The sequence below is a fragment of the Callospermophilus lateralis genome, chromosome 11 (genome assembly GCF_048772815.1).
Source record: "Callospermophilus lateralis isolate mCalLat2 chromosome 11, mCalLat2.hap1, whole genome shotgun sequence".
Taxonomy (NCBI): Eukaryota; Metazoa; Chordata; class Mammalia; order Rodentia; family Sciuridae; genus Callospermophilus; species Callospermophilus lateralis.
The window spans coordinates 59,893,897-59,907,999 of NC_135315.1; the positions used below are offsets into that span (position 1 = coordinate 59,893,897).

General features: G+C 35.0%; 1 protein-coding gene across 1 annotated transcript in view; it reads left to right on the forward strand.

Moving 5' to 3' along the window:
• The window catches only part of Ulk2 (unc-51 like autophagy activating kinase 2), a 102,757-nt gene that overhangs the window by 3,701 nt on the left and 84,953 nt on the right, over positions 1–14,103 (forward strand). The window contains exons 4-5 of the mRNA XM_076870209.1: positions 11,859–11,891; positions 12,382–12,418. Coding sequence (XP_076726324.1) covers positions 11,859–11,891; positions 12,382–12,418 — 70 coding nt within the window. The remainder of the gene's footprint in view (positions 1–11,858; positions 11,892–12,381; positions 12,419–14,103) is intronic.

Here is a 14,103-nt window from a genome sequence, read left to right on the forward strand (position 1 = left end):
CATGATTTACATTTCGTTTGTTTTGCTTGGTTTTACAGTTGAATTCCAGTAAAGCAAATGGATATATTATGTGATTCTGTTATTTTTACTTCTAGTTAAAAACTTTTCTGTATTCATTTACATTATTCAAATTCATTCATTTTTGCAAATTTTTGAGTGGCTACCATATGCCAAGCAGCATTGTACTAAGTGCTAGGAATAAAAAAATAAAGTTCTTGCTCTCAGTGTGCTTAATTTTAGTGGGGTGAAACAAAATGGAGTGTTCTAGATATGCTTTCAAAACATGCACTACTTTTTTAAAAAGTATTTTTAGTCGTAGATGGGTACAATACTTTTATTTTATGTGATGTTGAGGATCGAACCCCATGCCTCACCATGTGAGGCAAGTTCTCTACCACTGAGCTACAACCCAGCCCTGTGTAGTAATTTTTTTATATATTTATCTTATTTGTTTATTTTTATGTGATGCTGAGGATCGAACCCAGGGCTTTGCATGTGCTAGGTGAGCACTCTACCCCCGAGCCACAACCCCAGCCCTGTGTACTAATTTTTGATGATGATATATTATGCTACAAAGAAACTAAATCCACTTAATATTTATTTTTGCCATTACAGAAAAATAGTGTATCCCTTCTGAACATATGTTTATTTCTTTTTTTACATGTATTTTTAGTTATAGATGGACATAATACCTTTATTTGTTTATTTTTATGTGGTCCCAGGATTGAACCCAGTGCCTCACGCATGCTAGACGAGCGCTCTACCACTAGGCCACAACCCTGGCCCTCATATGTTTATTTCTTTAAGTTTAAGAATTGGAAGTACCAGATTAATAACCTGCACAGGTTTAAAGTTTTTTTTTAAATTTCATTTATTTATTCATTATGTGGTGCCGAGGATCGAACCTAGTGCCTCACATGTGCTAGGCAAGCGCTCTGCCACTGAGTTACAACTCCAGCCCCTTTCCGATGTTTTTTGACAGCAACAATTTAACTTTAATCCACAGTTATATTTCATAGTTATATTTCAGAATGTTTTAGATAAAACCTATTAGATAAGAGAAATACAGCATGTTTGTTATCTAATGCTAAATTAAAGTTTTTGATTATAGAGTATTATTGTTGGGCTGGGGATGTGGCTCAAGCAGTAGCATGCAGCCCGGGTTCGATCCTCAGCACTACATACAAAGATGTTGTGTCCGCTGAAAACTAGAGAATAAATATTGAAAAATTCTCTCTCTCTTAAAAAAAAATTTAAAAAAGTGTATTTTAAAAAAACTAGAGTATTATTGTGCTTCACATTTGCAGTTTAAATTCCCCTGTACAGAATATATGAGTGCTGTGGGTACATTTTATTACCTATTTAAAAAGGTGTAATTTATTCCTTCATTAAGGAAATTCAAAGCAATATAGAAAAGGGGAAAAAACCCTTTAAATTCAAAACAAAATTCATCTCACAGTCCCTAGTTGAAATGTCCATTCTCTTCAGAGCTGTTTGTGTAGTTTGTCTTAGATTCTATGGATAGAGGGCACCAAGTGGTACAAGCCAGTGCCTAGTACAAAAATTGTTAAATAATATTAACTCTTAATTTCCCTTTTCTAGAGAGGTACGGAAAACCCCAACATTGCTGAGTCTGTTTTGCTTTCATAGTGGAGTATACTTAAGATTTTTTTCTATCAGAATGAGAAGTATTTTTAAGTACCATTTTTGGTTGTAGAATGAGATAGGGAGACATGTACTCAAAAACTCTGAATTTCAAGGTGACTGTTTTAAAATGTTTTATTATTTTGTACACTGTATACTACTGGAACTAATGTGTAAAAAATAAACTTAAGAAATATCAGTGAAATAAATGTCGTTTTGAGCATTTAGCTATCAAGTAAACAGTCTCAATCTAGTATTTTAGATTTTCTTCCTTGGTTCTGATTGTTTATCAAGGGGTACACTAAGTTTAGAAACTAGTACTTTTATCAACTTGAAATGAACATCATTTTTACTGACCATCAGTTTTGGAGATCTGTCTAAAGTGTATGTTTATGCTTTTTAAAATTTATTTATAAATATTGGTGTTAGAACCCAGGGCCTCAGTCATGCTGTTGCTCTACCACTGAGCTACATCAATATAAATAAATATTTATAAAATAAATAAATATATATAAAAATTTAGAAATTATATGTTTGTGTGTGTGTGTGTATACGTACACAGGGGTACCTAACCACTAAGTCATATCCCCAGCTTTTCTGATTTTATATTTTCAAACGGATTGCTAAGTTGCTTAGGGCTTCACTAAATTGCTGAGGCTGACCTTTAACTTCTGATCCTCCTGCCTCAGCCTCCTGAGTCACTGAGATAACAGGTGTGTGCCACCATTCCTAGCCCATCTGTTTTTTAAAAGAGAGAACTTTTCTTTTTTTGGTGTTGGGTTTGAATTAGCACCAAAACTGCTAAGTACATGTCTATCACTGAACTACATCCCTGGCCCCCAAATTGAGAACTTTTGACATAAATATCAGTTTAGATGACACTTAAAACACATTTTCTCTCTCTGATTACAAGAGTATTTTTTGCTCCTAGTTACAATTATCAAACATTATCAGAATGACAGATAGAAATGACAATTCCCAGAGAGCAATTTGGTGTATTTCTCTTAGATTTTTCTAAATATATTAATCCGTTGTCATCGATATTTTATGCTTTTCATTATGAGAGATTTATTAATAATTTTATACATGAATACAACTTTTATTAAGCTTAATGTATCTTAAATATCTTTTCATAATTATAACACTGAAGGAATAAATGACAATTTATTTATGTAAAACTCGGTTATTGCCCTTTGGTTTGTCTTTTCCTTTTGGATACAATGCTGCAGAGAAAGTTGTACATATCTTTAATTAGTTTTATGGTGTTCCTGAAATTGCTTGGTCAAAGATATATCATTTTGTTTTCTAAAAGGTTAAAGCAATTTATTTTTACCAATAGTGACTTTTTTGGGGGCAATTTTTAGTAGGAAAATATTTTAAATATTTTATCTTTTTATTTCATTAATTTTTAGTATATGGACCATGTTGTGTTTCTTCTAAATTTTCCAATGCTGGTTTATGATGCTTCTGTTGTGTTTTTTTAAAAATATGTTTATTTTTTAGTTGTTGCTAGACCTTTATTTATTTATATGTGGTGCTGAGAATTGAACCCAGTGCCTCACACATGCCAGGCAGGTGCGCTACCATTGAGCCCCAGCCCTTGTGTTATGATTTTTGTACTGATTTCTTTGTGATTAATATTTCTTGTCCATGAGATGTACAGGAGTATAGTAGTGAACAAAACAGACATGTTTTTTGTCTTTGTGGAGCTTTAACTATATAAGGGGAAGATGATAATAAGCAAATAGTTGGTAATTCTAAGTGTACCAACTGCTATAAGGAACTCTGGGAGGGACTTGAAGGAAACAGTATGGGGGCAGAAGAGTGGATCTAGGAAAGGTTTCCTAAAGATGTTTAAACAGACTTGCCGGGGGTTGGTCGTAGAAGAGAGAGTGAACTTGCGTGGGAGAATGAAGCCTTTTATAAAGGCCACAGGCAAGAAAGATCACTAAGTTTGAGGACCAGGGAGAAGACCAGTGTGACCAGACCACAGAATGAGAGAGAGAGTAGTGCTCAATGATGCTGGAGAAGTTACAGGGACCAGATGTGCTCTTTATTCTAAGGATAGTGCAAAAACCATGTTAAAGGAGGAGATTGAAGTCATGTCCGTTTTTTTTTTAAGATAAATCTTGCACATTCTAAGCATGAGGCAAGTATTGTCAGGAATACTGTACTTACCTGTTTTTTTGATTACTGACAAAACTCATAGATGAGAAAAAATAAAGTTGGAACTGCATTCTCATCATTTTCCAAAAGAATCAAAGGCTTAACTATGAAACATAAATAATAACAAACTTAGAATGATATTTAGATGACAATATATACTCCAAGGGTTAGAAAGACATTTTTAAAAATATTTTTTTGTCGTCAATGGACCTTTATTTTATTTATTTATATGTAGTGCTGAGAGTTGAATATGCTACGCTCTACCTCTAAGCCAGAGCCTCAGCCCCTTATTTTATTTTTTAAATATTTTTAGTTGTAGATGGACATAATACCTTTATTTAGTTTTTTTTTTTTTTTAATGTGCTGGGGATTGAACCCAGTGCCTCATGCATGTTAGGCAAGTGCTCTACCACTGAGCTGCATCCCTAGCCCTAGAAAGACATTTATTTTTTTTAATGTTTATTTTTCAGTTTTAGGTGGACACAATATCTTTATTTTACATTTATGTGGTGCTGAGGATGGAACCCAGTGCCTTGTGCATGCCAGGCAAGCACTCTACCACTGAGCCACAATCCCAGTCCCTAGAAAGACATTTTAAATCAAGAGAAGACAGAGGAGAAGGATTGCAAATGAATTTTTTTTTGGGGGGGGTCCTGGGGATTGAACCACATCCCAATCCTTTTTTTAGATTTTGTTTAGAGACAGGGTCTTGCTGAGTTGCTCTGGGCCTCGCTAAGACGATGAGGCTGGCTTTGAAATCACAGTCCACCTGCCTCAGCCTCCCAAGCTGTTGAGATTATAGGCATGGGCGACTGGCCCTTCGAGCATTGCACATTTGAGGCCAGCCTTGGAAACTTAGTGAGAACCTGTTTCAAAAAAAGGGGGGGGGGGTGGGAGGGGGCTGGGGTCATAGCTTAGTAGGAACATTTTTTTTTTTAACTTTTTATATGGCAAAAAATACCATGCAGCCATAAAAAGGAACAAATAGTACATGCTATATAACATATACGAATCTCAGCATGTTAAGAAGAGACAGAACTAACCAAGTGTGTCTGAAATGAGGAAAATCAGAACAGAAGTGCCCCTTGGTAGCTGGAACAGATGTCAAAGGGAGACAAGGGAACTTTCTGGAGAGATGGAAATATAACATGTTTTTATTGGAAGGATAGTCACAGTATATATACACACATTTGTTATAATTCACTGAACTCTACACTTAAATTTAAGTTTGTGTTAGTGTATATAAATTATACTTCAGGAAAGTATAAAAAAGCATAATTGGCAAATAATAGTTTGAGAATGAGCTGGGGCTTTTTACTCTATTAGTGGCAGAGTGCTTGCTTAGCATGTGTTCACTGGGTTCAATACTTAAGCACCATATAAAAATAAACAAAAGCATCTGTCCATCTACAACTACAAAAAATTTATCAAAAAAATAATTTGAGAAAATATTTACAACATGACAGCCATAGGCTGATATCTAAAGTGTACAAATTCTCTCAAATTGATAAAGATAATCCAAAGAGAAAATAAGCAAAGGATGTAAATTATTGGTTCTCATAAGAAAAATAAAATGACTAATAAGTATACGTATTTATACTCACAAACAAGGACTTGGGGGAAATGTAAATCAAAGTTACAGTGAGATGTCATTTCTCACCGAATCAATTGGTGAAATTAAAATGTGCAGTCGGGCTGGGATTGTGGCTCAGTGGTAGAGTACTCGCCTAGCATGTGTGGGGTTCAGGGTTTGATCCTAAGCACCACTTAAAAATAAAAGTATTGTGTTCAACTACAACTAAACCCCCCCCCCAAAAAATATATATATATTTTTAAAGATAGATAGATAGAGAGAGAGAGAGAATATGAGAGAGAATTTTTTAATATTTATTTTTTAGTTTTCGGTGGACACAACATCTTTGTTTGTTTGTGGTGCTGAGGATCGAACCTGGGCCGCATGCATGCCAGGCGAGCATGCTACCGCTTGAGCCACATCCCCAGCCCCCAAAAATATTTTTTAAAAGTGCAGTGGTTCTCACTGGTAGAGTTGAGAACAGAATAGTGTGAGATAGTCTCTTGTGCCAGTTACAGAAATGTGAATTGTGAAAACATTTTTTGAAATACTGCCTGTGATACCTGTTTCTGTTCCTTTGCTTCCATCCTCCGAAGAGTATTATTCTCAACGTTTTTATCAAAATGATTTTGCTAATGCAAATCAGGGTACACTCCTCCTTTAGCACTGGTTCCTCATTTCTGTCAGAGTAAAAGCCAAAGTTCCATTAACACAGCCAGACCAATTTGTACTTTTATCAACTTGAAAGAACATCATTTTTACTGGCCATCAGTTTTGGAGATCTCTCTAAAGTTTATGTATATGCTTTTTTTTAAGAGAGAGAATTTTTTTTAATATTTATTTTTTAGTTTTTGGTGGACACAACATCTTTATTTTATTTTTATGTGGTGCTGAGGATCGAACCCAGCGACCCGCTCATGCCAGGTGAGCGCGCTACCGCTTGAGCCACATCCCTAGCCCTATATATGCTTTTTTTTTATTTTAATATTTTTTTTAGTTGTAGTTAGACACAATACCTTTATTTTATTTATTTACTTTTATGTGGAACTGAGGATCGGACCCAGCGCCTTGCACGGCTAGGTGAATGCTCTACTGCTGAGCCACAACCCCTGTATATGCTTTTATAAAGATTTTTTTTTTCTTTTTTTCTCTCTCACTCCCTGCCCCCTTCCCCTCTTTTTCCTCCCCTCTCTTTCTTTTGAACCCAGGGCCTTTGCATGCAAAGCAAGCAGTCTAACACTGAGCTACACCCATGTTTTTGAGATGGGGTTTTGCTGGGTTGCCCAGGCTGGTTTTGAATTTGTAATCCTCCTGCTTCAGCCTCCCAAGAAGCTGGGATTACAGTTGTACACCATTGACCTGGGCTTTCTTTTTTCCTTTGTTTTTTTATTTTAGTTATACATGGACACAATATTTTTATTTTGCTTATTTATTTTTATGTGGTGCTGAGGATCAAACCCAGTGCCTCACATGTGCAAGGCAAGCTCTCTGCCACTGAGCCACAACCCCAGCCCTTTTTTTCCTTTGTTAATGCATGTATGCAAGTATACATACACTAAACATTCTTTGGAAGCATGCAACTTTATATTATTTTTTTCATCCCCCATGTTGGGGATGACACCAGGGCCCTGAGCCTGCTAGGCAAGCACTCTACCACTGAGGTACATCCCTAGTTAAACATTTTTTTTTTCTTTTCAATTGGTCCTGACTTTACATTTTTCCAAATTGACCTCCTTCTTGATTTTATAGCATTTTTAGTTTCTCTCCACCTCAGCGCCCCCTTAAGAAGTTCATAGGAGCAGTGAAAACAGCTTGTTGCTGTGGTTTCTCCTTTAGTTTCCCCTTCACCATTCTTCTGTGCTGAAATAAGTATAGCTAGGGACAGTCTCTAGGAGAATAATTTCTAGATCATAGGGCATGTGGGGGCCCAACTTTAGTGGATACTGCCAGTGAATTGCTTTGTACTCCTACTAGCAGATGTTTGACAGTTTGGTTGCTTCACATCCTTGCCAACACTTGGCAATTTTAGACATTAATTATGATTTTCATTTGCATTTTCCTGTTGACTACTGATTTGAGCACATTTTGTATGTTTATTAGCCATAAATTATCTTTTTGATGCTGGGTGTGGTGGCTGACACCTGTAATTTCAGCAGTTTGGGAGGCTGAGGCAGGAGGATCACAAGTTTAAGGCCAGCCTCAACAATTTAGTGAGGCCTTGAACTACTTAGTGAGATCCTATCTTAAAATAAAAGATATAAAAGGGCTTGGGGATATAGCTCAATGGCAGAGTACCTCTAGGTTCAATCACCAGTACCAATAAATAAATATCTTCTTTTTTTTTTGAAATTAATCTGGAAATATCTTGCCTGTTTTTCCACTGAGTTGCCTTTTTGTTATTAATTTGTTGGAGTTTAGCCAGTCATGGCGGCATATTCTTGTAATATTTAGTGATTTGGGAGTCTAAGATAGCAAGCTTGAGTCCAGCCTGAGCAATTTAGACCCTAAAGTATATTCTTTTAATATATATTTTTAGTTGTTTAGGGACTTTATTTATTTATTTATATGCGGTGCTGAGAATCGAACCCAGTGCCTCACACATGTGAGGCCAGCACTCTATCACTGAGCCACAACTCTGGCCCCTGTATTTCTTTATATTATTGTGAATTTGAGTCTTACCAGACATATGTATTTGAGGTGACTTATCCCACACTGTAACTTTCCTTTTTACTCTATTAGTGGTTTATTTTAATGAACAGAAATTCTTGATTTCAGTGTAGTCCACGTTATTGTTTATTTTCCTTTTGTATTTAGTTGTTTGTGTCATAGTTAAGAAGACTTTATCTACCCTACAGTCATGAAGATATTCTGTATTTTTTTCTAGTCTTTATTGTTTTGCCATTCACATTTAGCTCTGCCATCCACCAGGAAGTGATTTTTATGTTTGGCATGAAATAGAGGTCAGGATTTAGTCACATTTACAAATGGGCAGCCATTTGACCTATAACCATTTATTGACCTAGATACCCTTTTCCTTTTGTCTGGTAGTGTTTCCTTTGTCATAAATGAATAGCCACATATGTGTGGGCTCATTTCTAAACTCTCTAACTCCAGGATTTTACCATTGTTTTTTTCTTACTATAGTTAAGCCTTGAAACATAGTGATAAGTCTTTCAATTTTTGTTTTTATTCTTCTAGATTACATTTGGTTATTTTTGACATTTTCCATTTTCACATAAATTTTAGAATCAACTTTTCAGTCTCCATAGAACCAAAACATTCTAGGATTTTGATTGAGATTACATTGAATCTTGGGAATTTCTTTGTAGAAAGGTTTTAAATTTCAGTTCAATTTCTTTAATAGCTAAGAGCTTTCTCAAATGTTCTCTTATCATTTTGTGTTTTTCACATTGGCTTACAATTGTTCATAATATCTCTTTTTGGTTTTTAGTAATTAGGTTTTATGCTTTTTTTTTTGGTGGTGCTGGGGATTGAACCCAGGGCTTTGTGTATGCAAGACAAGCACTCTACCAACTGAGCTATATCCCCAGCTCAGTAACTAGGTTTTAACTCTTATAGGTTTTAATTCTTAGTTATTAAGGAGTTTGAGTAGGGAAATGATGGAGTGTAAGTTCTATGTCTTTAATTTTGGGGGTTGGAGGTGTGGAGAGAAGCAGAGAATGAGGATTTCTAGGTATCAGGAAAGGAGAATTTATGTGAAGTGTGTAGCCATGGCAAATTCTTGGTGTTCTGATTCACTTCTCAGTCTTTCTGATTATACAAGTCCCTCTCTTTGAAGTTCTTTGGTGTCCCAATACCAGTTGTTTCAATTTGTCTATAAGTGACTTGACTGATTCTGTTAAGAAAAAGAACATTTTCTTTTTTCTTTATTAACTCTTTCCTGTCTCTTATAGTGACCCATGTTCCATATTACTTATGTATTTCATTTTTAAAAATGCACTATTTTGTAAAGGGGGGCCTAAAAGGAGGGGGTATTCAAGAGAAAAGAATGAGATCTTCACGGCTTTGAAGGTGGACAAAAGGAGGTGTGCATGAGAGATCAGGATATTTAATTTATTATTTATTAAATAGTGAATAAGTGGAGAAAACTGAATAGTTGGGTATACCTCTTAAATTGTGAATACCTACCAAAATGGGAATTTGACCTCTTCTGTTGTGAGTGGAAGTTATTTATGGCTGTTGAGCCTCTCTTAAGAATTCCTAGCTCTCTTTTCTCTGTAGTATTTGGATATGGTACTGTTACATGAGTAAGCAACACTGATTTGAGATAATATTGTACTTTATACTTGAGAAGAAGAAAATATTATTGAAAGTTGTCAATGTTGAATGATTTTTCATTATTTTAAGGATTACATGATATTTGGTTTGGGTTTCATCAGGTTTTGTGAGGAAAACTATTTGGTTCGCAGTAAAGATGATTTAACTCTTATAAATATATTTTGTTTTCATTTCTGATGTGAGGAAGCATTTATTTCTTAGAAATTTGATCTTCTCAGCTTTTGGGTGCTGGCTGTTCTCGCCTCCTTTCTGATTTGTCAGTGGAGCCCTGCTGTTAGGAAGTCAAGCTAGTTTTGTAGACTTTTCAGTTTGGGGTTCTGCTATGGTAGAAACTGGCTCCTCCTTCCTTAACAGAAAATGGCATCTCCATTCTTGTGAACTTCTGCATACCTCTTGGATCAAAGCATCGATTGGGCAGAATGTATTTTGATTATTTATTAGTCTTCTTGAGAAATGTTTAGCAAATCATCCTGAGTTTTTATTTTTTAAATTTTTTTAGATGTTGATGAACCTTTATTTTATTCATTTATTTATATGTGGTACTGAGAATTGAACCTAGTGCCTCACACATATTAGGCAAGTGCTCTACCACTGAACTACAACTCAGTTCCAGTCCTGAGTTTTTTATAGACATACTTTTACATTGAGGTGTTTTGAATTGCAGCATTTGGACCTGTGGTAACTGCATGGCAGTTTTTGTGTTGCTCCTTGTTGCAGGGAAGAATGCTATCTATACCAGCTGTCAGGAAGCACTAGTTTATATTACTGATTTGGATGACTTTTGTAAATTTGAATTATTATAAAGGTGAAATAAAGAGGACCTAAAAATGGACATCTAGTTTTTGTTGCTTTTCTTTTTTTTTGGAGGTGCTGGGGATGAAACCCAATAATACTGAGCTACACCTCAGCTTCCAGAGTTTTTTTTATTAGGTTCAGCAGACAAAATTACCTTTGTAGAATTGCTTTAAACCTTTTCAAATTCTTCCATTAATTTCTGTAGTTAACTAGTGGGCTAGTGTGAGATAATTATTGATAATTGTTTATTAGATAGTGAATTAATGGAGAAAACTAAATAGTTAGGTATACCTGTTAAATTGTGAATATCTACCAAAATGGGAATTTGACCTCTTCTGTTGATCTTTGAACCAACTCTGAGTACTACTGCTCTAAATTGCCCCCCTTCTGCCCTGCCCTCTTCCTTTTCCCACTGAATACTTTATCTTTTGATTTTAGGATCTTGGTGAAACCAGGTACTACCTGGAAGCACTATATTTTGAATCACATTTGAGCATAGGCTTAAACCCAAGGGAGACCCAATTTAAAATCTAGTTAACGTTATAAAAATTGTCATTGAAGAGCCAGCTAATCAGTCTTTGAATTATTTACTCAAGAAACAGACCTGGAGCTATATATATATATTTGAAGGATTTTGTAAAATTTCTCAAATTAGTTCCTTACAACCTTGGAACATATCTTGGTGTAACATCTGATGAACCTTTTTTGCCAACAATTTGCCTGATTATGTGATTGCCCCAAGTAAACATAAAAACCAGGAGAAAAGAACAGTGCATCCTGAGTCATGTGTTCTAGAAATCAGACTAAAAAGAATATGTTTGGAGTTACTAAGAAGGATTATAAGTCATTTTGCTGCCCACCTCATACTTTAAAAAAAAATTTTTTTATAGTAGATGAACACAGTACCTTTATTTTATTTTTATGTGGTGCTGAGGCTTGAATCAATGCCTCACACGTGTGAAGTGAGTGCTCTACCCACTGAGCTATAACCCCAGCCCCCAACTCATACTTTACAAAGTGCAACTATTTCCCTAAGGACCCAAGAATCTTTCCCTTTTTCATAATTAGTAAATTTACCATGCTTTTTGTCTGAGATATTGTTTTAGGTTAGTCGTCATCAAAAGATGAATTGCTCTTTAGTTTTTTTCATAAACAGAATTGAATTTCTTGATAAATTGTGTCCTAGTTATCAAACTTTGCTTTGACTTTGATGAGGAGGTGCTTAAATCATTGTATTGGGACTTTTCATTTCAATTTCTGATAGATTTTGTGTGTTCACTTTATTAATTTAATAATGATCAAGTGTGTTTTTAAAGTATCATTATTTTAAATTTGGCATTTAGTTTTTTTGAGTGTGATATTTAATATGTTTACTTTTTAGGAATTGCCGAACTCTGTCTTTCTGGTGATGGAGGTAGGTATTATACAAGTTTCCATTGAATTCATTTCAAATTCATTTTGATTAATTTGTACTTTTAAATTGACACTAGTTTATTATTATTAATTTTAAATTAGCTGGGCATGGTGGTGCACACCTATAATCCCAGTGGCTTGGGAGGCTGAGGCAGGAGGATCATGGGTTCAAAGCCAACCTTGGCAAAAGTGAGGCACTAAGCAACTCAGTGAGACCCTGTCTCTAAATAAAATACAAAATAGGGCTGGGGATATGGCTCAGTGGTCGAGTGCCCCTGAGTTTAACCCCCAGTATGCCCCCCTCAAAAAAAGAAATTTTAAATTAATAAAATTGATTTGGTGATTTAGATTCTACTTTATAAGAATATGAAAAATTAAAATTTTGATTATGATGTTTTTGATGACATTTATATGCAAATTTGACTTAGAATAGATTGAGTTTATCTTGAATTGCTATCTTAATTTTAATTACTTTTTCTTTTGTGTATCAGTATTGCAATGGTGGAGACCTGGCAGATTATTTGCAAGGTAATTTTGTATGTGTGAGAATGTTCAATAAAGATAATATTGCAGTCTGTTTAATCCTCAGAGATGGTTCTGAAATATGCTGTCTTTTTCCTGCACTTGTGTAGAAACAACCGATAAATATTTGTGTTATTTGTTTAATTCATAGTCACTTTGCTGATTAGTTGTTGTTTATTGTGAGTTTTTTTCATATTTATTTACATATAGTTACCTTTTTTTGCTGTCTCTGTTGGTAGTGAGAAAGGGGATCCATGGGGCTGGGGATGTGGCTCAAGCGGTAGCGCGCTCGCCTGGCATGCGTGCGGTCTGGGTTCGATCCTCAGCACCACATACAAACAAAGATGTTGTGTCTGCCGAAAACTAAAAAATAAATATTAAAAAATTCTCTCTCTCTAAAAAAACAACAACAACAACAACAACAACAACAACAACAAAAAAAAAAACAGAAAGGGGATCCTTTCCCCAGGAGGAAAGGAACCAAATAGAATCTCTCTCCTTCAAAAGACTTTATTGGAGGGGCTGGGGATTTAGCTCAGTTGTATAGTGCTTGCCTACATGAATGAAGGCTGGGGTTAATTGCCAGCACCAAAACAAGAAACAAAAATTTCAGCTTGCCACAGTGACATGCCTGTATTCCTAGCAACTTGGAAGGATGAAACAGGAAGATCACAAGTTCGAGGCCAGCCTGATAAACTTAATGAGACCCTGTCTCAATAAACAATAAAAATGGCTGGGGATGTGGCTTAATGGTAGTGCCAGCACCCTTGGATCCAATCCCTTGTTCTGCAATTGAACAAAAAGACTTGAAGATGTTGCCACTAGCAACCCAAAATTAAAAAATAAAATAAAAAATTTGTAGGGGAAGAATGTATCCAAGAAACTATTTCTTATAATAAACCCAACAAAATTCAATAGCATTATAATGGATTAAATGTGACAAGGTGCTTGAAATTTTGTACCCAAAATGCATACATATAAGGTTTGAAGCATTCAGATCAAATTGTGTACCCCCAAAGTATTTTATTTTAATGATGCTATATAGGAGGCTAATATCTATTTGTTTATCACTTAAAAATTGCAAGGGAAATATGCAAAATGAAAGTAAGAGGTTAATACGTTCAACCTATAAACAGATTGTAGCAATTGGTGGTAAAAGCGTTAAGGCTAGTGAATATACACACAAAATGGACAATTTATAAAAGAGAAACAATTTATTAAAAATGTTTGATTTGGGCTGGGGTTGTAGCTCAGTGGTAGAGTGCTTGCCTTGCACGCATGAGACCCTGAGTACGATCTCCAGCACCACATAAAAATAAATAAATAAAAATAAAGATATTGTGTTTTTCTACAACTAAAAAAAATATATATATATATAAAAGTTTGATTTTACCTAACAGCCAGGGAGTGCAATTAACAATGACTCAAACAAACAAAACAAAACAAAAAAACAACCCTTTAAAATATAGAATATTGCCCACATTCACAATCTGTGTAAAGAATAACAAAGTACACTGGTATACACTCCAAATTAAAAAAGAATTATAAATACAGTTAAAACTTCTTGTAAGTCCTCCTGCAGTTCCATTCCCATCTTTCATCTATAGGTAACTATTGTCCTGAATTTGATAGATTAAAAAAAATCTGTCAATTTATAAAATGATGTTTTCAAAATGTCTTTCTTGAGTAGA